Source organism: Kryptolebias marmoratus, linkage group LG22 (genome assembly GCF_001649575.2).
Source record: "Kryptolebias marmoratus isolate JLee-2015 linkage group LG22, ASM164957v2, whole genome shotgun sequence".
NCBI classification, from domain to species: Eukaryota; Metazoa; Chordata; class Actinopteri; order Cyprinodontiformes; family Rivulidae; genus Kryptolebias; species Kryptolebias marmoratus.
Window position 1 is genome coordinate 5,389,589 of NC_051451.1, and position 24,670 is coordinate 5,414,258.

At 38.3% G+C, this 24,670-nt stretch overlaps 2 protein-coding genes and 1 long non-coding RNA gene across 5 annotated transcripts in view; 2 read left to right on the forward strand and 1 right to left on the reverse strand.

Moving 5' to 3' along the window:
• Positions 1-11,094, forward strand: part of prph2b (peripherin 2b (retinal degeneration, slow)) — a 75,384-nt gene extending 64,290 nt beyond the window's left edge. The window contains exon 3 of the mRNA XM_017434452.3: positions 10,647-11,094. Within this exon, the coding sequence (XP_017289941.1) occupies positions 10,647-10,661 (15 nt within the window). The 3' untranslated portion in view covers positions 10,662-11,094. The remainder of the gene's footprint in view (positions 1-10,646) is intronic.
• The window catches only part of LOC108246753 (synapse differentiation-inducing gene protein 1), a 27,232-nt gene continuing 9,993 nt past the window's right edge, over positions 7,432-24,670 (reverse strand). For all 3 annotated transcript variants that reach the window (XM_025010148.2, XM_017434454.3, XM_017434453.3), the window contains exon 4: positions 7,432-8,156. In XM_025010148.2, the coding sequence (XP_024865916.1) occupies positions 7,998-8,156 (159 nt within the window). In that variant the 3' untranslated portion in view covers positions 7,432-7,997. The remainder of the gene's footprint in view (positions 8,157-24,670) is intronic.
• On the forward strand, positions 18,871-21,134 carry LOC119616678. Its single transcript, XR_005232650.1, has 3 exons — positions 18,871-19,084; positions 19,177-19,282; positions 20,535-21,134. It is a non-coding gene; the product is annotated as an uncharacterized LOC119616678 (long non-coding RNA).

Below are 24,670 nucleotides of genomic sequence, written 5' to 3' on the forward strand. Positions count from 1 at the left end.
AACTAAATACTGAGTGCTGTACATGCTCATACTTTTCATGTTCATACTTTTCAGTTGGCCAACATTTCTATAAATCCTTTGTTTTTATTGGTCTTCAGTAATATTCTAATTTTCTGATATGATGAATTTGAGATTTTCATTTGTTGTCATTTGAAATCATCAAAATTAAACGAAATAAACATTTGAAATATATGAGTTTGTATGTAATGTATGAATATAATATACAAGTTTCACTTTTTAAATGGAATTACTGAAATCAATCTACTTTTTCATGATATTCTAATTTTATAACCAGCACCTGTAATCACCACCAACCAGCTGTCTAACTGGTTAATCACAAACTGCTTCAATGAAACATCAGAAATTATTATTCATGATATTTCTGCCTTTTCTCATTGTTTTATCTTCAGTTTCATTCAGTAATTCTGAATAAATTACATTTTTTCAGTTTTGTTGAGTGAAACAACAGCTAAAATCCATATTGTAATTTCTTCAGAAATTATTTTCTTTTAAATCAAACAAAAAATTGCAAATTTATAAATCTGAAAGTACACCTAAAAGATTTAAACATTTCTGATCAACAAACAAACATTTTTTTGGTCCTTTCACAAGTTTAAATCCTAATTTAAGGCTGACACTTTTTGTCTAAATCAAGTGAAAGTAAACTGATTTGGTGTTCCCCAAGAATGTGTTGTCGGGTCTGTACATTTCTTAATTCCCTGCTCAGTAATCTGTATTGGTTTTGACTTGTTCAGAGTTGTGGGGTGCAGGTACCTAACAAAAAAACAGCAGTCAAGAGGCGTGGTACACCTTGAACCAGTGACCAGTCCATCCTGGAGCCACACATATGAACCCCTATTTATTCTAACTTACCAAAATACAAAACATGCAAACTTCACACGGAAAAACCTCCACAGCCAAGAGCTAAACTGGAGACCTTGTTGCTCAAAAAACAGCCTGCTCGGTTAATTATTACACTTCTTATAAAACTTAACTAGATATTTTACCATAGTTATTTGAATATTAAAAAAGAGATAATGACTTGTTTATGAAGGAAACAGTTCATTATTTTCTCTTCAAAATATAACTTAAAATAACTATAGAAAAAGATGCAGAAAAATATGGGTACGCAACACATACTGTAAGAAATGACACTCGCTAAGTATGAGGTGGGAGTACAGAGTAGTGAAAGCTCCTCAGTTTCTCAGTTTAAGAGCAACCCTTGTCACACATACACACACACACTCACAAAAAACAACTTGTACATGACTTGATAAATCTAACAAACTAGCATTCCTTCAAGGAATGGAAATTGCAGACTGCCTTGCATGTCAACGTTCTACACACAAATCTTGTGTAATCAGTTAGCACTTGGAGTATGTGTTGAGGGTGAGTCTCAGCTACTACCACACCAAACTGTTACTCAGTATCTGTGAAAGGCAACATTGTACCCTCTGTAACCAGCAGTTGTAGATTTTTCCCATTCTCAAGTACCAAATTGTTGCCATTGTACCCTGACACTTATAAGCACATATCCCCGCATGCATACCCTTATAGGCAGAAAGTGTTTACATGTTTTGACAACTACCTGCCTTCATGTGAGCAATAACTCACTGTACATAAAAACATGTGCCTAGGTGATGGATGGATATATTTATGGGGATATGTATTAATTTGCATTATTACATTTTATTTTTGCTGACAGCTATATAAAAATCCCCACTCCTCCTGCAGCCAAAGGAGAAACCTCTCCACCTCCTGTAATAACTCTGTCTCAGTGCATAAAACACTCTAACAGTGCAGGTGTATTGAAGACAATGGTGTTTGTATAAAATACAGATAAAACACAACATATCCTGGTTAATTATTTTAGGAACTTAATGTCTAGAACTGCATTTTTAAATGTCTTCTGACTTGAGATCTAGAGGTATTCTAAAAAAACATCCAAGGATAAAGCCCTAAGTTTTCGGGCCTAACGATGCAGATAATAATGGTCCAAATGTGCTTATTGTCATTTCAAAACTGTGCTCCGGTGGTTCAAATAATCTACATTTGTATAGCTGCCAAGGCCATTAAGAAGTGGATAAAATAAATGATGATATGGGCCGCAGCCAGTATAAAGAAACTTGTGGGAGATGACTTCTTTTGTACCAGAAAAGTCTGAGTACAAAGTGACCAAAGCTGCAAATATACAAACTGACTTAAAGCCAAGGATAATACTGAAGCCACGGCACACAAAGAAATACTTAGAAATAAAAATACATGTCTGTTGAAGCAAACCACACAGCTCTTCATGTTTACTGAAATCTAGACTGAGAGGACAACAAAAGCAGATCTATGTTTGGCCATGTAGGCTTTTGTGATTACCACACTGTGACATATTTAAGAACAAGCAGAGAATGGAAATGTTCTGAGACAACCACATCCCCCAAAAGCATTCTTAGTTCGGCAGAACAAAAAACAAAAAGAAAGTTTCTGACAAACTGAGTGAGCGTGCAAGAAGGAGAACAGTGAGTGAGACCACCAGCTCTCTGAAGGAGCTTGAGTCTTCAGCAGGTGAGATGGAGAGACTGAGATAGAACAGTTTTTTTTAAGACAGAATGACAGCATGGCTGAAAACTCTTTTAAAAGTCTTCAGTGGCTCAGAAATGCTGCTGCCAGAGTTTTGATGAGAGTTAGGAGCAGCGATCATATTTCTCCAGTTTTAGCTTCTCTCCATTGGCTTCCTGTCAAATTCAAAATAGAATTTAAAATCTGACTCCAAACATACAAAACTCTCAACAACCAACCTCTATCTTATATTAAAGATCCTTTTGTGTCTATACTGAATAAAAATATAAATGCAACACTTTTGTTTTTGTTCCCATTTTTTGAGTTGAACTCAAAGATCTAAGACTTTTTCTATGTACACAACAGACCTTTTTCTCTCAAATATTGTTCACAAATTTATGTAAATCTGTGTTAGAGAGCACGTCTCCTTTACCAAGATAATCAATCCACCTCACAGGTGTGGCATATCAAGATGCTGATTAGACAGCATGATCATTGCACAGGTGCGCTTTAGGCTGGCCACAGTAAAAGGCCACTCTAAAAAGCGCAAATTATTTTTACTGTATGGGGGGGGGGGGTCAGAAAACCAGTCAGTATCTGGTGTGACCACCAGCATGCAGTGTTGGTGTGTACTGAGATAATGTTGAAGAAACATCAAATCACTAAATATTTCATCCAAACATTCAGTCCTGCAAGACTGATAAATAAGAGGCTCCTATTTATCAGCTAATATCAGTACCTACTAGAAGCACTCCAAGAGCACAAACCTCAAGAGCCACCGCGTGATTAACAAATAGTGGCTTCTGGATCAAAACCAAAATTTAATCTATTGTTTTTTGTCAGAACCCCAATATTTCCTGAAAATTTTCTCCAAATCTGTTCATCAGTTTTTACTTGATCTTTGCTAACAGACAGACAAACAAACCAACGGACAACCAGAAACAGAACCTCTTTGGTGGAGGAAACAAAAGGGTCACATGTAGGAGCAGAGACAAGTTTTTACCAAAGGCGTTTCCTGAGACCTTGACCTTTGACCCCATGAACCTTGAAATCAACAGGCATCATCTTTGACCCATGAGGTATCCAGCTTTACAGTTTGACATTCCTACATTAGACTGTTGCATAGCTAGAGCACTACTTCCACTGTGAGTTTGACTTTTGATGCAACTGGAACAAAAACAATCATTTGACACAAAGATCCCCCTGAGCAGCTCTTTTAATGAGGAGCTAGTTTCTTCTATCCTGTGTGCTAACTAATTTGTTTATATTGTGACTGTAAAATAATTAATGGATTTATACTTTGTTGACAAGTAAAAAAAACACACAAAAGATGAGAGAAAGAAATAAGTTTAACTTGTTCTTTCAGCCTTTCAGTTTCATCTTTTGACCTTGTTTGGAGGTCTTGATCTTCATCCCAGAGTTATAATTTTACTAAAAACTGACCTAGACATGTTCAAACACTCATGTCAGCTAAAGGATTTATAAAGATGCTCCAGTCAGAAAAACACAAAGATGCAAACATGCAATAAATTTACTGTGAAGAAAACTGAGGTGAGTAAAAGTTCAACAGAGGATATAAATTATTAGCTGTTGAGATGGACCTGAGGAGACAAATGGAGAATTCAAACTAATTTCACAGAAAAAAAAATTGTTTTACAAGAACAATGTATCCACATTAACAGACTCTGACCAGGATGTCAAACACATTACAGCTGATGGAGATGGAGATGGTTATATCTCCAAAACCTGAGGCTAGGAGAGGAACATGGTCTCTGCAGATCCACCAAGAGCAAAAACAAATCCAAACCGTCGACTGTTTGTGTGTGTGTGTGTGTATGGATACCCTGCCGTGGCACAATAACACAGGCCATGCAGTCTGGGACACTGGTGCCCACTGCCAATGACATCAGGGTTGCAGAGAGTGAAAACGATGACTGTCACCTACAGACTTCACCTCAGAACTCAGACTTTTACAGGTTTTGTCCTCTTGAAATATTAAAGCAAATAACCTGTTACCATCTAAATTTATGTACAATTACATAAAAAATTAATAATTTGTGCTTTTTCTGTCAACCAGAAATTAAGTAAATGACGTAGTTTGAATATAGCATACAAACAATAAATATAACTTTAGGTATCACACAAATTAGCTACATTCGGCACAATTATAATAATAATAGAAAATAACTAGAAAATTCCTAAAGAAACTTTGACGGGGCCTGCCACGTTGTGCGTTCATGCTGAACCAAGATGGCTCCAAGAGCTGATCAGTTGCAGACAGGAATCATAAAGGGCTTATCCTTTACACGTTGGAGCTCACAGACTGTTGTGACCTTGACCACGCACAATTTTGCTCTGAAATTTTTACAGCGCTAGCTTTGGCGGCCATCTTGATATTTTAACTTTGCACTCAGTATGCAATAGGCCTCTGTCTCAGCTACTGCCTTGCTAAATTTCAGCTCCATATGTCTAAAAATGACTGAGTTAAAGCTGAAAGAAATTTTGATGATTACAAAATGGCTGACATTGGCAGTTGTAGACAAGCATCATAAAGGGCTGATCCTTGACACATGAGGAGTCCATCTGTGAAGTTTGACCTTTCTACTGCACACGGTTGCAGAATTGGAGCTCACGGGCTGTTGTGACCTTGACCTTTGACCTTGTGACCTTGAACTCCTTGGCATGGCTCCCTGACCCATGAGGGTTCTAGCTGTGATGTTTGACCTTTCTACGTTAAACGGTTGCCACGTTAGAGCACTCACAAGTTTCAGTCTGAATTTCTTACCCCGCTAGCTTTGGCGGCCATCTTGATATTTTAACTTTGCACTCAGTATGCAATAGGCCTCTGTCTCAGCTACTGCCTTGCTAAATTTTAGCTCCATATGTCTAAAAATGACTGAGTTAAAGCTGTAAGAAAGTTTGATGATTACAAAATGGCCGACATTGGCAGTTGTAGACAAGCATCATAAAATAATCCTGACAGAAGTGGCAGCCATTTTGTTTTAGTCACCTCTGCTATATTAACAAATGGTTTGTCTGCCTACTTTGCCTGGTAACAACCTCAGCCAATCAGAAGCCAGATGTCTCCTGTCACTTATGGAAAACTGCAGTTTGATTTCTCTGTTTAAGGAGCACAAAATGGCCGAATTAACATTAGCAATGAATGAGTTTCATTAGCAGGATGACTTAGCAATAAGCAGGCCTGTGTATTAGCAAAGCCTAATACACACTGTTGAACAAAGCTGAATGTACACACAGAGAAACCCACACTGAGTCTGTGTGATGTCAGAGCTGAGACTCTGTGTGTTCTATTACCACGGCAACGTAGCAGGTGTGCAGTTAGTGACAGAAAGGGCAGAAAATTTTGGGCTGATTTATTTCATCATTTTTATGTTTCTGTAGTCTTTTAAGGAGAAGTTTAAAAAAAGCTGTCACTTCTAATTTTTAAAGAAGACAAAACTACCTCCAAGTGGATGTAGATACTGTAGGATAAAGGATTAACTGTCTTTTAATCTCTCATGTAGCACACTGGATTTCTTGTAGTAAATGTAAGAATTGTTGCTCGTGCATTAATTAAGCGTATCTCACTCCTGTTATTGTTTTTTTTTGTTCAGCTGCTTTCTTCTGAAGGGGTCGCCACAGCAAGCGAACTCACATGACAGATTTGGCAATTGTTTTATGCCAGATACTGTTCTTGACACAACCTGGGCTCAAACCTGCAGCCTCAGGATTACAAAACCACAGCACTGACAACCAAGCTACTGTAGCGCCTTATCTCACTCCTGTACATATCTTATTTTACTTGTTTGATTTTTAGAAATGTTTTTGTCATTTATGTTTAATTTTTATTTATTTATTTTTGACTTTACTATTTATTCTACATGTCTTTGGCAGCCAATTATATAATTGAACTTCTTGACTTTTATAACCTCAAAAGAGCTCTTAGATCCTTCAGCTGGATGCTCTTCATACAATTGTACAAAAATGACCTTTCTCAAACAAAATGTTTAGCTCACTGAGGAAATGGCTGCTATGACTCTTTGGTTTTTGTAATTTCTGAACTTTTCTGAATGTTTAACTTTACAGACAGACATTTCCTCATAGAAATACATGAAGCTCTTTTCAGTTTCTTTCCAAACATTGTTCTCTTTGAAATCTGCTTCAGTGTACTGGCTCTTTTTTTTTCATTCGTCTGCTACTTTTAGCTTTTAGCTACCATTTTGCTACTTTACCTTTAAACTAGCATTCTTCCACTTTTAGCTAGTCTTTTGTTACTTTCAACTTTTAGCTTGCTTTTTGTAACTTTTCACCATCCTTTTGCTACTTTTTGATACACTTTGGTACTTTTCGCAAGCTTTTTGATAGTTTTAGCTATAGTTATCTCTGTTACTTTTAGCTTTAGCGAGCCTTTAGATATTTTTAGCTACCCTTTTAAAGACTTTTTCACAAATAAGTCATGTTATTGACCAAAAAGTACAAAAAAAAAAATTTCCCTCTGTTTACATGCTAAAGTCTTCCAGGAACTATCTGGAGCATCTGACCATCCAGTGAACTCTTTAGCTGGATTCTGTAGGTCACTGCTGCTGAGACTTCTTGAAAGTGTCTGATTGGACATAAATTAGGCCACGCCCCTTGAGTTCAGAGCGAGTCATCAATATTTCTTACTTCTTTATTTTTAGTAAAAATCTGTTTTATTTTGAGAACGGTAAATGGTGTTTAAGATTCATTCATTTTTTAAAATATTAAATAGAATACAAAACATAAATCTCAATCAGAAATTAATCTAATGTGTTCATCAGCCACAGAGATTTTTTTTTAACTGCACACCAAATGGACATTTGTTTGAAACAGTTTGATGCAATGCAACAAAATTAAAATAAATAAAATAAAATATTTAGATACATTTTATTTGTAAATTACAGAACTGAAGGACGGGTGTTTAAGTTCTCAGAGAAAACACTGACTCAGTGAAGGTTGTTGTGTTTCTGTCCCTCTTAACATCAGATGTACAAATATGATACAGAGTTCTTTTTCTGAGGTACAGTGAAGGCATTGTCCCTCCTCTGAGTTCACGTTTTCAGTTTCATGTTGGTGAGAATCTCAGAAAGATTAAAATGTTCAAAGAATTAGTTCAGTTCAGTTTAATAAAAGTTCAGAGTTTAATGGTTTCCCTGTTCCAAAATTCAAGATCCAGATTAACGTGTTCTGTTTGTTTACTCAGGCTGAACCGGTTTCAGAGTGAAAACACCATGATGATGATTGAAACATTGGAAACAATCTTTAAAAAAAAAAAAAGTTTCTTCTTTGTTTCAGGTGTTTCACTTCCACAGTGCTCCTGGGCTTGATTGGTCCAAAACCTGTGCACCTGCTGGATCTGCTCAGGTGGAGTCAGGTCTCATGGCGGCTCAGCAAGGGCTGATAGGTAATCTGCCTTGCTGTAATCTCCGTTACCACTGGTGATTCTTGGACAGGTAGGCAATGAGGGCCACAGCCACGCCCACGTAGATACCTGTACCGATGGTGATCGACAGCACGGCAAGGAATAGAGCCCGCCTGGAGCTGGAGCTGGCCAGGTGAAAGTCTCCTTTAGAGACCGCCTTGTTGGTCTGTGGAGGACAGAAGAAGAAACATCCAAGCACACAAAGGAAGGATGCACATTAACCTGAAAAACTCTGAGGAACTGGAACTAATCGGACTTGATTTAACAACAAATTTTCTGAGGTTCTGAATTCTGATTTTGTTTGTGTGACTGACTCAGCCCATCTGTTGGACTGGTATTGATCTGATTGAAAATGTCTACCTCTGATCTTGGAGGAGATACGGTGTTCCCAGAACAACAGAAGAAGAAATTATACTAAATGTCAGAGGAAGAGCTGTAAACATCTGCTCTGGAATCAGTTTCTAATAAAGCTGATATGATCAGAAAGAAGAACGTCCTGTTTAGTTTCAGACCTTGAGGGGTTGATTACATGAGACACTTCTCAAACGTCTAAAAAACTTTCATCATTGTCCCTCCGGGTTGTTTTCTGTCTCTGACCTGAAACTTTCTGCCTTTCAGAGCGCCCATCTCCAGATTTCCAACTAGATCTCATTCAAATATCAACTGAATTTTCAGAAAATCCTCCACAGCAGCATCCTAAAAATAAAACGACAGTAATTTGTCCTGACAGACAACCGTTCCACTCACAGAGCTGTTCTGTTTCCCTGAAACTGCGCTGGATTTATTGTTTCTTGTGTTTATCTGCTCAGTTTAATAGATTGTTGATCAGTTTGTGGAGAAAAAACTCAGCAACATGTCTGCTGTGATTCATCTGAGATCAATCTGAAACACTGATCGCCTCAGGATGTGTGAGGAGACCCAGCAGCTGGTGGTGCGTTCACTGCAACTGGTTAACATGAGCACCTGATAGATGTGTTGTCCTGTAGGTTGATCTCTCTACTGACAATGTGTAACAAATAATATTAAAAGACCTTCAGAAAGTCAAGAGAGCTGTTGACTCAGACAACAAAAAAATCAGGTTCATTGGATGGAAAATATAAAGTGACAAGGACTGAATCAGGAGTGGAACAGAATTGTATTTAAATTTATTTTGAGTTCATTTGTAATAAACTGATGAATATTTAGATTAAAGAATAACTGCATCCAAAGGTACAACCATTTCTGTTTCCATCATTCAGTGGATATAAAAAGTCTACACTAGGGGTCCCCAAATGCTGGATCACAGTCCAAATTTAGACCCGAATAAGGTCTTATTTAACCACAGATGAACTGTTACTTTTCAATAAAATAAATATTTTTACATGCACATGTTTTCTAGCATTTACAGTAATTGGTGCCTTGTTTCTGTCTATGGGCTCCTCTCCCTCTGTAGAAAGAAGCTGAGGTACAAACTATCATGTGGTGGCGAGTAAAAGATCCCAAGAAAAAGATGTGAACTAAACTACTTGCTTAAACTACTACTACTTTTTTAGATATTTTGTTATGTTTTCTGTTCTATTTTACTTGTATATTTTTGTGCTTTTATGTCTGTATGGATGTTTATATGTCTATATGGTTATATATTTTATAATAATAGATACAATTTTCTTTTTTATCTTGTGAGACACTTTGTGATACATCTATGAAAGGTGCTATGTAAATAATTTTTACTTACATACGTACTGGATCTACGACTGCTTTACCGACTGTACAACCTACCACAGCCTTTTTTAGGTATCAGTGTTGTTTTCCCAAGTGATATTTCTGTAAAGAAGAAATGACTTCAAGTGATTCGAAAGAGAAAGGTCAGAACTTAGGTAGAAGGTCTGTTTTAGCCTACAAAGATAATGAAGCTAACTATCTTTAGCCACCGTTGGGACAGTAACAAATTATTTTCTGTCTGTGGAGTGAAGCAGCCAGCAAGAGTCTGTTTATGATGGAGCCAAGGCTGGCTTCGATCACAATGTTTATACTGACCAGTCACCAAATAAAATGCTGGAATAAGGAAATCTGTCCTGCTAACAACCAGGGTGGATCATTACTGTCACTCCATCACCAGGAGCACTGCTCCGCTCCTGAAAGCTTTCATTGTTAAACCTGGGAGTTGTTTTCATTTGCACAAATTATTGTATCTTGTTTTTTAATGGGAAACATTTGCTCTGAGCTAACAGTGCAAACAGATTTATAGCTAATTTAATGCACTCATTAACATAATCATAAGGATGAACAAATCAATTTTTTTTTTTTCTGTGAAGTTACAGTACTTGCTTTCTACGAAACAGCAACAGCTTCAAGTTGAAGATCTTATCAGAATATATGTTCTGTGTATTGATGCTGCTGTGTTGGTAATAGTTTAACAGGTGAAGTATTTTATTATAGTAGCAAATTTTCAGACATGGGGCTTCAATGTTACGAACCAAAATGACAGTGAGTTTGGTTCTTGGTTTTTCTGACAACCATTTTGGATCAAACATGTTTATTTATTTATTTATTTTTAATAAATTGTCATAGAATCAATTAAGCTGAATGGAAAATTATTAACATGTTGAAATGCTGACAAAGTTCAGTGGAACCATCTCTGGGTTGTGCTATTTCAGAATGACCATTATTATTACAGCTTGATGCAGCTTAAGATGGTGCAGCCTGCTGCACAAACTGTCTGCAACCATGACATCAACCACAGACACAGGTAAAGTTTTTACAACTCTGTATTAAACCATTTATGTCATGGATTTAAATATTTTTGACTTTATTTTGTATTTGGATTATTATTGTTTTATGTTTCACTAGTTTGGTTTTATTTCTGGCTCTCCATGTTTTGTTTAGGTTTAGGTTGTTGTGTAGTTTGGCTTTCTCTGTTTTTTTCTGTCACTATTCACCTGCCCTCTCCTCAGTAATTCTCTGGTCTGCCTGCCACGCCCACCTCACCTGTTCCTCGTCTTCTCCCAGCTGTAACCCATTTTCCACTCAACCTCAGTTTCTTTAAAACTGGTCTCTGTTCATTCATGTCTCGTTGATTCATTCCTTTCCATCCTCTCATTCTGGTCTGATGTTCATGCCCTTGTGTTTTTCCATGCCATGTTCATACTCCTTATGTTTAGGCTTTTGCTCCTCGTTTCTTTTTTGTTTCTTGTTTACTTTTTGTTATTGAATTAGTTTTTGTTTTTTTCTAAAACCATGAGTCTGCGTATTGGGTTGGCCACGATCAGTCATAACAATTTGACAGTGCGTGACAAGTTGAAGCAGATCTTTACTGAAGTCATTGTCATTCCCAGGGGACCAGTACATAACCTGTTCAGGACTAGTTCGAGAGGAAACTAATAGCCATCTGCTCAGACGCTTAGACCAACCAGCGCTCTGTCAGAATCCACAGATAATGAATAGAAGAGATCAAATCTGTGTTGTCCACCAGTGTAGAAAATTATCTTTGGCTCATCAGCACACATAATTGAAACAAGATTAAAACAAGTTCAAAACAAAGCAAAAACCCAGTAAACATATAATTATTACAAGTAGATTAACTAATCTAATACTAAATAATAGGCTCCAACAGAGGGTTTGCACCCAAATTAGCATCTAAATTGAACCTGGTTTTTAAGACAGGCTGTCACTATCAAATTCTTGGTGTAACTAGAAGTAGAAGAGTGAAGAGGGGAATGTAGTAAGGCTTTCAATGCTACCAGATGAGCAGAATCTGCTTCCATAACCACCCATGGGAGGAAAAAGATAAAGATGAGAAAAATTGAAAAATGAAATGTGTATAAGAAGGATAAAGATGATATTCATTTTGCAGATATTTGTCATAGTAAATGAGCCAGCAATTTACTTGTCTTATTCCCTTTGTCCATAAAAGTTGGACGTCCAATTGTGTAAAAGTTCAGCGGTGTGAATGCAAAATTATATGTGATGATTGATTGCAAAAGAACATTTTATATCTTTGGATGAAAAAGGTATTATGACTACTTGCAAATAAGGACATTTCTTTTTGTCTTCTAAACTTTTGTGTATCTAAATTAAACAATTGGCACTTACAGGTCATGAGACCCCTCATTAGTTCATTGGTTCTGGGGTTCGAGCATGCTCGGATCACAGGCGTTTTCTGGGAACTGATTGGCTCGTAGGTCCGAAAATGCACAAATCACAAATCCTTGTTTTTTATCTGACTTCTGCCACAACTTCATCTTAGGCATTGTAGTCTATTGAACTTCTGATTTTCTATTGAATTTAGTAAATTCTCTTGTTTAAGTTCTTTATTCCAACATAATTTTGGAAAATTCACCACAGTGGAGTGCTGTGATGTGATAAGATCATATTTGGCTTGCAAAGACATTCGTTCATTAAATTTATCTTGATGTTTAGAGATTACATATAAATAATCTAAAAATGCAGTGCACTCAGATAACCTGGCTAGTTTCTCTCTTCTACATTTCCTCTGATGGGTCCTATAAGAAATAATCTCACTCCATTCAAAAGCCTTCACAGTCATTATCTAGGAGTAGATGTGTGTTGAGACACCTGGTGGTCTTGCATTTGTAAATTTCTGGAAAAAATGTTCATGAATGGGAAATGAGCTGTACTTATAGAACTCCTTTCCAGCCAACCAGGCTACTCAGAGCACTTTAAAACACAATCTGTCTTCATTTATCCATCCACGCACACATTCATACAGCACTCTGCAAAGCAAATCTGAATAAGTCATTCTATAGAAACTAACCAGTGCTTTGAATCACATTCATACATCAATGGAGCACATAGGCAATGAGGGTTTCAGTGTTTTGCCCAGGGACACTTTGACATGTGACTGCTGCCAGGAATCAAACCTCCGACCCGCTCATTGGAGGACTGCTCCAAACAATGACCGCCCTGGTTCAAGACCACAACAGGAGTTTATGACCAGATACCGAACCTCCTCAACTTCTGCTCTTTAATCAAAGTCAGTCGAAGTGATTGAAGCCTTTATGAAAAAGTTTAATGCTATGAACCCATCGCATGTTTAAAAGCCAGATAAGAGACAATACTCTCTTTTTTTCTTGCATATTCTCCATACCTACACTCTTGTTTACTTTTTTTATTTAGTAGCAGGCTGCTCTCATCAATTTCAGACTTCACATTTACAGTCTGAAATTGATGAGAGCAGCCTGCTACTAAATAAAAAAAGTAAACAAGAGTGTAGGTATGGAGAATATGCAAGAAAAAAAGAGAGTATTGTCTCTTATCTGGCTTTTAAACATGCGATGGGTTCATAGCATTAAACTTTTTCATAAAGGCTTCAATCACTTCGACTGACTTTGATTAAAGAGCAGAAGTTGAGGAGGTTCGGTATAAGAAAGGGTCCACACAGCTGCTAAGACCCCGTCCTATAATCAAATCGTAATTAGTCAAATCTGGCAGCATTGAGAAAATCCATTAAAAAAAGTCATCATCTTAATTGGGAGCACAAATATTTACAAGAACCACTTTTACATCATAAATGTGCCTCAGGTGTCAGTAGGGGGGAAACGGAGGCAAACCCAGAACGCAGATTCATCTTGAAAATGAAACTAATTTATTAAAATAAAATACTAACAAAACAAAAGGCTGGTGTGGCAGCAAAGAAAAACATACAAAGCAGGGCAAAGCAACGAACATGACAAAACGAAAGGAACGGAATGACCTAGTGAGGAATGGAGAAAAAGAGACCTGTTTTAAAGGCAGAGGGAGAGATGACAATTGGTTTCAGCTGTGAACATGACGAGAAGCAGGTGAGGTGGGCGTGGCAGGCATGACCGGAAAGTTAATGGGGAGGAGTGACAAGACATAAAGAACCAAAACCCTAAAACATCAGGACAGTTATAAACCTGCCAGCAGAATCAGAAATTGTTTTAACATGAGCAAAGGGAATTACTCTATGAATAAGAATGACCCTTTACACCTCTTCATTTGCTGGAAAACATGAACAATACATCTGTCCAACCCAGCTCCTCTTCAGTCTCTTCAGCAAACTATTTGAGTATCAAGATGGTGTAGGAAGTGCAAAATTTTACTGCATTTGATTGGATTGTTTAGCCCTTACAATTCAAATTAGCAACAATATATCCCAACCCACACTAGGTGGTGAGCTGAGCAGTTGATAAAACAAAAAAGGGAAGAAAATAATTTTGGATACGCTATCACAATAAAAACAAAACCTGCATAGGTTCAGAAATATGCGATAGGTGCCAAACCAATTCTCCTTGGAACAAAATCAACAAATGAACCCCCCAATTTAAGACAGAACACCCTCCTTCTTTCCAAGTGGACGTGTCAAACCAGTAATTTGTGGTAGTAGTCTGAGAAAATGTACACCCTTTTCCTGTTGTATGGTAGGGGGAAGCCTCTCCTGCAAGACACAGAATAGTTATCCTGGTTTAAAACTGTCATCCTGATGATTAACAGTCATGGCGACTTGCTCTCCCTTGGTTTATCATGTAGCATACTGCTGGCTCTCTCCAAGCTAGGTTTCTCCTCAAGCCATAACAAATTTAAGAAATCTGGTCATAAACTCTGTAGGTCGTAGACCTTCTGAGCCCTCTGGCAATCAAATATTATTCCACCTATAGTGCGTCTCCAAGTGTTCACATTTCTTGCTCAAAGTGTCTCCGGCCACAAAGAGCTTTGCCATATTAGCTTGCATGCTAATATGTTAAGTGGTAATGTTAAGTGGTTTCTATGCTCATTAACCACACTCTCAAGATCAGAAATAGTTCCACTTTGCTGACTTTTTCTTCAAGTAGTTATAGAGCAGTCACTGCTTTCTTCTAAACAAATCATGATTTCATTGACTCAAGTTTAGTGATAATTTCTGCTTGTAGGTCATCTGTCATTACCTTCAAACGTATTAGCATCTGACTTTTCAGGAGATCGCAGAACAGCTGGATTTGTACTAAAATTAATTTATACACAGGTGGAGTCTATTTACCAATTAGGTAACTTCTGAAGGCAGTTTGTTCATTTGAATTTTAGTTCAGGGTATCAGAGAAAATGGTAATGAATACAAATGCTTCAACACTTTACAGATTTTTTTTCTAAAAGTTGTGACAATCATATTTTAAGTTTTCTTACACTTCACAATAATGTGCTACTTTGTGTTGGTCTGTCACATAAAATCCCATGAAAATTCATGAATTTGAAATTGAACTTTGTGGTTGTAATGAAAAGTTCAAGGGGGTGTGAATACTTTTTACGACACTGTAAATTCAGGGAGTGCATACTTTTCATATCCACTGTATAAACCCATACACGATTCAAAATAGGGAATCCTTGGTTGGACTAAGATGATGATGATGATGATGATGATGATGATGATGATGATGATGATGATAGAAAACCTGACGGTCAGAACCACCTGTCTCTATAACAGAACTCTGTCAAGAGAACTTGAGGTTCCTAATGAGCGTAATTAACAGTGGAAACCCAATGAACCACCTCATTAGCAGGAAGCAGTCCTTGGAATCACCGTTTCATTTCCAGTTAGATTTCATTAGATTCTCAGTCCAATCAGATGTCATATAGCTGATAGAAACCAACAGGACGCCACCTGTGGCGAGCCAGAAGAGGACAAGTGTGTGGAAAAGCTCAGTTCCAGGAGGTTGACAGAAACACAAAGTTACTCTACCGCCTGAATGTTCGACTGACAGGGTGTTTGTGGTGATCTGCTCCTTTAACAGACTCTCTGCTTTTATGAAACTTCCTCCTCCTATCCCTCCTGCTGCAGAGCAGGCACTTGTTCTCTGATGGATTTCTGTGTGGGAAGTGTTGCTATGGCAACCAGCCTTGTGGAGTTTCCATGGAAACCACATCCACAACACGCAGCTGTGAGTCTGCAGCTCCTTCCTCTTAAGGAATTTTCTTTAAATGATGAAAGAAAAAAAAAAAACATCTGATTTTTATTATTTATCATCCTCATTCGTCAGATCATCACTGAGCTCACTCAGACCTGACTGCAGATCCGTTACATAAGAAGATGAGTGTCAGGGTGAGTGGGCTGCTACAATTACAGGAGGAGAAGAAGATAACAAGAAGGAAAAGAAGAAGCAGCAGCTCAGCAGGTTGCATATCCATCCATCCATCCATCCATCATGTGAAAAAGTGATCCCACCCTCTCAGCTTCCACAGGATTTCAAAGGTTCAGTACCAGCCACCTCTAGTAAAGCAGGAGTTTGCTGCTCCGGAGCGTACAGGTGTTTGTTAACACAACAACAAGATGAAAAAAAAAATTATCAATGACCTCAGAGAAACAACTGTTGCTATCCATCAATCAAGGATAGGTTAAAGGTCATTTTCAAACTAAAACTCCAATTCCAAAAGAGTTGGGATGTTGTGTAAAATGTCAATAAAAACAGTGAAACATAGTAAACATATTAAATGTTGAAACTAACAAATAGTACCATTTTTAACAAAAAAAAAGAAATAATTTTGAATTTGATAGCAGAAACACATCTCCTTACACTTGTTCCAGGTACATATGTTATTCTAAACCCTGTATGTCTTTTTTTTTTTTTTTTACTTTTTATTCAGATTTTCCAGTGCAAGTCACATCAAATACATCATACAAAAAACAAAAAAGACATTTCCGAGAAGAGTTTCAAGCACAAGACTTGGACAAAAGGGAGAATAGGAGACAGTATCCAACCTGCTCGACATTATCTCAGATCTACAGGACATTTAAGACGCAAGGAAATCTGACTGATCCTCTCCACTGTGGGACTGTTTTTCTGATCAACTAACTGAATTCTGCAGTGAATTCCACCTACTGGAACAGAACTGAGAAGATTTTTAGTAAAAAGAAAGAAAAAAAAAAAGCTTAAACCCATAGATTTAGCAAGATTCCACACCGCTTTGCTAATACCTGAAGAAGGAAGCATGGTAGAGGGAAAAGCTACAGGCTGTGCAACAGGTGACAGAGGACATTGGAAAGACTAAATGTCCATGGAACAACAGGGCCATGGCAGACTGACTGGCTGGGAGGATGGACCGACTCAGACAGTGCACTCAACAAAGGGTGATGTAAACCACACACAGACACCAAACAAGTAGATGTGAGTTGTTAAGTGAAAATGTTCCTACTCCTTGCAATGAAGAAACGCTTCCTGAATGTCATAAATTGAATAATTCTCCTGCTCATTTTCTTTCTGACAACAGAGAGCAGCTACTTAATTATGGAGTAAATCCTGTTTCTTTAATTTCCTACAAAGAAAAACTGCTTGCTGACTATGACGAGACTTACAATAACATTTCGGGGTTAAAGCAGACATTTGTACAAAGGAAAAAAAAGAAGAAACTTAAGCTCTTTTTTTCAGATGTAAAAATCCAGATGACTTGGCCTGCATTTTAAATGTTTCATTAGAAGCTGATTCTGGTTATGAGAAAAATGGTTCTGTACCTTGTCTGGACGCCAAAGACATTTTTTTGGACATGTTAAAAAAACAGATTAAATGAAGCTCAAACAAAAGTTTACTCAACTATACTTTAGCTCTTTGATGTTTTTGTGCATGATGATGAGTAGGAAAAGCAAAAAGCTGTAAACTTCTCTGTCTCAAAGTTTCAAACACCCTGTACAGTAAAAGGCAACTTAAAAGCTTCAAAGCTTTTGTTTACATGTTCTGACTGGAGTTAATATGACTGGCATTGGCAGGAATATCATTTGCATTCTTTTTACAGCTGTAAAATACTAAAATTGGAACAAAATTGACTGATCTTTATGATTGAAATTCAACAACAAAACCTACAGAAAACTGCAGTATGTTCTGACATCACTCTTTAAGCTTTTGAGGCCTAAACTTAAACCTCTAAATCTAAAGCCAGAAGAAGGAAGTAAAATAAAATGACCGTTATAAAATTACACAAATCCATTTGGCTCTGGCGTTCTTTTTACCTTTAGTAAAATAAAATGCTTATTGATTTAAGACGGGTTCGACATCTTTCACCACCAGGGTTAGAGCTGAATAACCCTGCAGGGTAGAGTTAAAAAAAGACTCCTTTTTGAAAATCCTCCAGCTTAAATTGCTGAAAACCTGAGGCCAGTTTCAAATGGTGGTGATAGGTGCTGAAGGAAGAAAAACTAAGAAAGAATCATCTAAAACCAGTTAACTTGATCTAAATAAAACTACAACCTTTTTTTTATTAATAAACAGGGTTCGTACACTTTTTCCAGTGTGAAATTAAGGACCTTTCAATTACTTTCAATGTAATTTTTTAAGCTTTACAAGGACTACACTTTGGGTATCAAACTATACGTTAAAACTCAAGAAGACAGTTTCATTTCACTATCAATCAAAATTATTTGTTTCTCTTATTTATAATGCCTTGTGACAGTATTCTACATAGGAAGAGCAAAGTAAAATAAAATATAACAAAGTTTTATGTTTTAGAGTGCTCTTACTACAAAACTGTGCACTTTTAAATATATCAAGCACTTTTAAGAAATATATATAGACAACAAGCACTTTCCAAGTCTTAAAAACACCTTGTTGAAATTCAAGTATTTTCAAGGATTTCAAGCACCTGTACATATCCTAAATATAAATTATTACAGTTGTGTGCACACATAAAATTGGGAATTAATTAGCAACAACAAATTAACAATTAGGTCAACAAATTAGATTAGTAGGTTCCTTTTTAGTTACTGTTTTGTGTTTTTCTGTCTTTGTTTGTATGAGGATCTGGAATTTTTGTCCCCGCCCTGCTAGCGGTGCCACTAACTCTTCCTCCCCAGCTGTAGCTGATTTCACCTGACAAGCAGCCTAATCCTAACCTGCATTTAAGCCTCCGGCTGGTTCCAAATCTTCGCTGGAGCATCGCGCCTTACAGGTCAGAATCTCAGCCTCTAGGTCCTGACACCAAGCTTACGGCTATGCTTAAACTTTTGCTTTGTACTTCTCCTTCGCCTCAGGTTGTGCTGCTCAACTTTCTGCAATCACTTACCTTCCTGGAACTTACCTGGTGAATCTAACAGTTGCTGGATCTCTGGATCCTCTCTTCCTGGACTGCCTGTGGTTAACCCTGCTTCATCTCAGCGCATCGTCATTCCTCGGATCTGTAAGACAAGAACAATTATTCTCTAACCTCGTACTATATGGTCAAACAAATCCAGTACCCAAGACTCACCTTGCTCCTCCTTGCCATTTCAGATCCTCTGGTTGTTCCCCACTATTTAAATAAATATAAACTCTTACCTTTTTACTCGGCCTCAGTGTCTGGTTTTCGGTTCCACTCATACGACGAACTCTGGTTTATGTAAGTTTGTATTTTGTGTTCTCTTTTGTTTTGACTTGTCTGTTACATGTTTGTTCTTGAAATTACTTATCTTAAAAATCTGCAACCCAACATTTAACCCTTGATTTTTCTCTTCGCCTTCTGAACAGGGGAACAGGAGACGCACAAATGGACACACACGCTCCGTTCTTTGGAAGGTGTGTGTGTGTGTGTGTGTGTGTGTGTGTGTGTGTGTGTGTGTGTGTGTGTGATAACACCCCCTCTCTTTTCTTTACTCTGTCTAGGAGGTAGCCGCCAACTGATGGCACAAAAACAACATGGAGGGTGATAAGCAATTGTGCTGTGTGACACAAATGGTCACACTCTCTGTGTTCGGGAAGGTGTGTGTGTGTGTGTGTGTGTGTGTGTGTGTGTGTGTGTGTGTGTGTGTGTGTGATAACACCCCCTCTCTTTTCTTTACTCTGTCTAGGAGGTAGCCGCCAACTGATGGCACAAAAACAACATGGAGGGTGATAAGCAATTGTGCTGTGTTAAAGGCCTACTACACAGATGACTTTTCCTTTTTTATCTCTGGAGTTCACCTCAGCGTGCTTCTGCAGTTTAAAACATACTCAGACCAATGGAAAAAAAACAAATGGTTAATATCTTTTCTGGTCACTACTGCAGGAATTTCATTTCAAACGATTACAGCCTGACATCAGTTCTACTGCAGTCACATGGAGAAACTTTTTTGCATACTTTTCCGCAAAATTAGATATGGTTGAAAGTGATCTCCCTTGGTGGTTTTAATGCAGTGACAAAAGGAAAAGCTGTTCTTTCTTCACATGACATTGTAGGATATGCAAATCTTACCTTGCTAGTCCCACATTCTGTTCTATTATCCTTTCAAAGCAAAAAACTTCACATACTTCATCTGCACAATGGCTCAGATAAACATCAGTTCTCTTGGACATTACTGTCAAATGCTGGACTGTTCTTAATCCAGCAACTCTCTTCTGTGCTGGAGAAGAACGATGTACACAACACTCTGATCTAACTGATACACCTCTGACTAACCCTGACTTGTTCCTGTTTGTAGATTGTTCTGCATCACGTGATCCTGCTACTGGAACTGACCATGTTGGCTTTGCTGTTTGCTCTCTGCTTGAAACGCTTGTTTTTGGCTCTTTGCATCAACACTTTTTTTGCACAAACTGCTGAACTGTTAGCACTAACAAAAGCATGTAAATTTGCAGCTGGTAGGTCTGTCTCCATTTTTTTTTTTTAACTCTAGTTTTTCAGACGGTGAAAGCTAACTGCATGTTATCAGACCAGCTGACTGGATCCTGGTGAAAAACTTCAGAGGAAGAAACTACAAAGACTCCAAGCACTGGCAGGAACCACTTCAACTGCTGCTTGTGACACACAGCTGTCAAAGTCGCAGAGAGGGCAACTTGGATTCATGCCAGTCAACGTGAGCGGGTACCAGAGCCACAGGACAACAACCATCCAGACGATCATCAGTGTGTCCAGGACACATCAACAGGAAGACTAAGTGAAGAGGATGATAGACAACTTTCTTAGTGAGGAAAATTATCTCACTAAATGGGTGTTAAGTGCTGGTTACCTCTGACACCGAAGAGGATAACATCCTGAACAACAAGCAATTGTTGTTTTGAAACAACAGAGGGCAAGAAAAAGCCGTCTGTCTGCAGAACAATTGTTAGTCCAAATGGAGAGTTACCCCTTACTTCAATACTAGAAGAGGTGAAGAGGGACAGAGCTTCATCATGACAACATTTGTTCTCTTATCTACTTTCAATGCCAGTTATAGACATTTGTATTGGGGTTTTTTTTTTGTGTGTGATTTTATGTTGTTTTTTTTTGTCACTCTGGTGGTGGTGATAATTTAAAAAAAAAATTAAAAATCATATTATCATTTCTTCCAACCTTAGGGGTTGGTAAAGTTATGTTTCTAGTTAAAACCCTAAATTACCAATATAACCTTAGTTGATGATGTGTTAACACCCCTAGTGGAAGTGAAAACTGAATTAACTGCTTTAAGACTTAATACTCTTCAGAACAGAATGGTCCTAGATCAGCTGACAGCTTCAACAGGGGGTTTGTGTATTGGTTTGTACTTCTCACTGTATTTTTACTGACGTTCGTTAGCAATCCTAATGGCCCTGTCTTGTTAAACAATTACCAGAGAATTTGAATAGTGTTCATCCTTTAAAGTACACTTTCCTCACATACTCACCTTCTGGTCACTTTCCAAACGCCACCTACCAGAGTGATGATTCTGATAGCTTAGATCTCTCCTCAATTAGTGAGATATACTACAATGTGTAGTTTTATTTGTTTGTATATTTAGGTGTCACTCATTAATATAATCAATTTTTTTTTTGGTTTGGGCCGTCCAGGGCCATCCCTTGAGAGGGGGTACTGTGAGGTTTTGTGTTTTTCTTTGTGTTTTTTTGCATCTGTCTTGTTTCATTTTGAAGTTATTGTTCATGTTTTGTTAGTTATCTTTGTTGGCTTCATTTTGGTGCTGTCTCCGTTTCCTGTGTTCTTTACTTGGTTTTTCTGCCACGCCCACCTCCACCTGTTGGCAATGATTATCACTCACCTGTGCCCACTTACCTATTATCCTCTCCACTTAAAACCCGGTCATTTACTCCACTTCTCCACTGGTTCATTGTTCATTGTTCTCTCTCTGTTTCCGTCCTGGTCCAGTCCTGATTGTTTTCTGTTCCCACCTGTTGTTTATTACGTTAGTTTATGTTTTGTCTTCGCTGCCTCCTCAGCTTTTGGTTTGTTTATCTTTTAGTTTAATAAAGTAGTTTTCTTTAATTATGAGTCTGCGCTCTGGGTTCCCCTCCATCACCACCAATCCTGATGGATATAAGCTCCTGTGTGGACTCTGAAGGTAGAGCTTTGGTTCAGAGCTTCCCGTGCGGGCTGGGGCTCTGATGTTAATTCTCAATTGTCTTTAAGGCTCTCTGTATGTTGTGCACCATACATAAATAAACCTAATTGAGTGTTTTCATCTAACGGTGCCTGGAAATTGATTTCTTCCACAACACATCCAATATTGAGTTTCTGTCACAGTTTAAGCCTGGTCCTTGTTTTGTCAAGCTTAATTACTTGACACTATGTCTGATCTGATTTTGTTGATCAAATGCACCTGTTTTTCTGTTTTTTATTTTTTTCACATTTTAAATTAACATTTATCAGCAAACAAACACCCCAACTATAATTATAATAATAATAATAATAATAATAATAATAATAATAAATCTATAAATACACGTACACAACAGTTTGGTGCCGTGACCTGTTTCCCTCGACTGGACATCCGAGGACGTCGGCGAACGCAGTGTATGGTACCGACCTGGACGCAAGGCTCCAGCCTCAAACGTCGCTTAGGCTTTAAGAGAGAAGAGGGCTGACTTGTTGGTTCGTCCTTGGTTTTCTCCAACCCTGGGATCAATGAACTCTAAACACTGTAATTGGTGAGACACTTACTCAGGCTAATAAATTATTTTCTAAATTCTAAATGATAAATTTTAATTACTAAGGATCCTGTAAGCTTTTCACCTTGTTGTGAGGATCTGGAGTTAGCGCCGCCTGTTGGGCGGCGCTACTAACCTTTCCCTCTCCAGCTGTACCTGATTATCCCTGATGAGCAGATCCAGCATTTAAGCCTCTGGCGGGTTCCAGATCATCTACTGTTTAATTGCCTCACCTTGATGATATTGATGCCTGACTGGTTCTTACCTGAATCACGACGGGACAAACTTACTTTTGCTGGACCACTGGACTCCTTACCTCCCGGATTGCTGCTGGAACCTCTGCCCTCTCCTCAATGCCACAAACGCCTCTCGAACCTGTAAGAAAAGAAACATTACTCACCAACTCTTCAGTTCTGGCAAGACTAAAACCTGTACCCGAGACTCACCTTACTCCTCCTTGCTTTTCAGATTGCTCCTGATTGGTCCTCACTGTAAATACCTGCACATGTAAATAAATCACTTGCCTTATTCCAAGTCTTCGTGTCTGGTTTCGGCTCCGCTCTATGGACAAAATACCTGGTTTATGTCACAAAGATGGATGAAGCCCTTCAAGCATCAACATCAGCATTTGCAGCACCACCAACAACTCATGCCAAGGAGGAGGCAGAGATGGAAGTGCCTGATGATATTGATGATGAACACTATAGTGATGATGATGAAGAAAGGACTCATCATCCGAAACGAGTGGCAAGCCTAATACGTGGACAAAAGGGAAAAAAGGAAAGCAGTGTCCGACCTGGTCAACATAATCTCAGATCTAAAGACAGAAACAAGGGACAGACTAAAAAACCTGATGTTTCACCTGAGTTAAATGCACCTATTTATGAAGTGATGGGACCGGAAGGTCCAAACATTGTCTTCCGCAATTGCTCTAATCAAGATATTGAAGATGCTGCGAAAAATCTGGCTGATCCTGCTCACTGTGGAATTGTCTTTACTGATCAGCTGACTGAATTCTGTCGTGAATTCCGTCCTACTGGAGCAGAGCTGAGAAGACTATTAGCAAAAAAACTTAAACCCACAGAATTGGCAAAAATCCATGTCTTCTTTCCAAAACCTGAAGAGTGATTAATAAACATAGACTGGGAAGACAATGGCATAGACACTTACAAGATGATGGTTAATCAGCTCTCAGATTCAATACGAGCTGTGATTCCTGTCAGAAAAAACATGACCTCCATCTACACATGCAAACAACAACCAGAGGAGAGGACTGATGACTTTATTCACCGATTGATGGAAGTGGTGACAACATGTGGAGGACATAACAGACCGGACCGCTTTGACAACCAAATCCCTCCTGGACCCTGGGAAAGCATTACCTGTGATACTATTATTAAAGGGCTACTTCCAGACATTGCAGAGGAACTGAAAAACTCCTACGTGGGTTGGGCTGAACAACCGCGTTTGGAAGACAGGAGACGATACGCCAGACATGCACAACAACTTGTGGAATCTCACACGAAAGCAGGAAAAAGAGAAGAAAGAAAAAGAACTACATCTTGTTGCTGTTACAATGTATTATGCTTAACCGAAAAGAGGAAGAAGTCAGAACAGAGGCCGAGGGCGTGGATGCCGTGGCCGAGGGAGAGGCTACAACGTCCGAAACAAGGATGCTGATGTGTGCTATCTTTGTGGAGAAAAGGGTCACTGGAGAAATAAATGTCCGCGAAACAACAGGGCCATGGCAGACTGACTAGGTGTGGCGTCTGAGGGTGAACCAACTCAGACAGTGCAATCAACAAAGGGTGATGTAAACCACACACACACACATGCACAAGTGGATTTGAGTTTATTAAGTGAAAATGTTCCCACAGCTAAATGCAATGAAGACACGCTTGCTGAATGTCATACA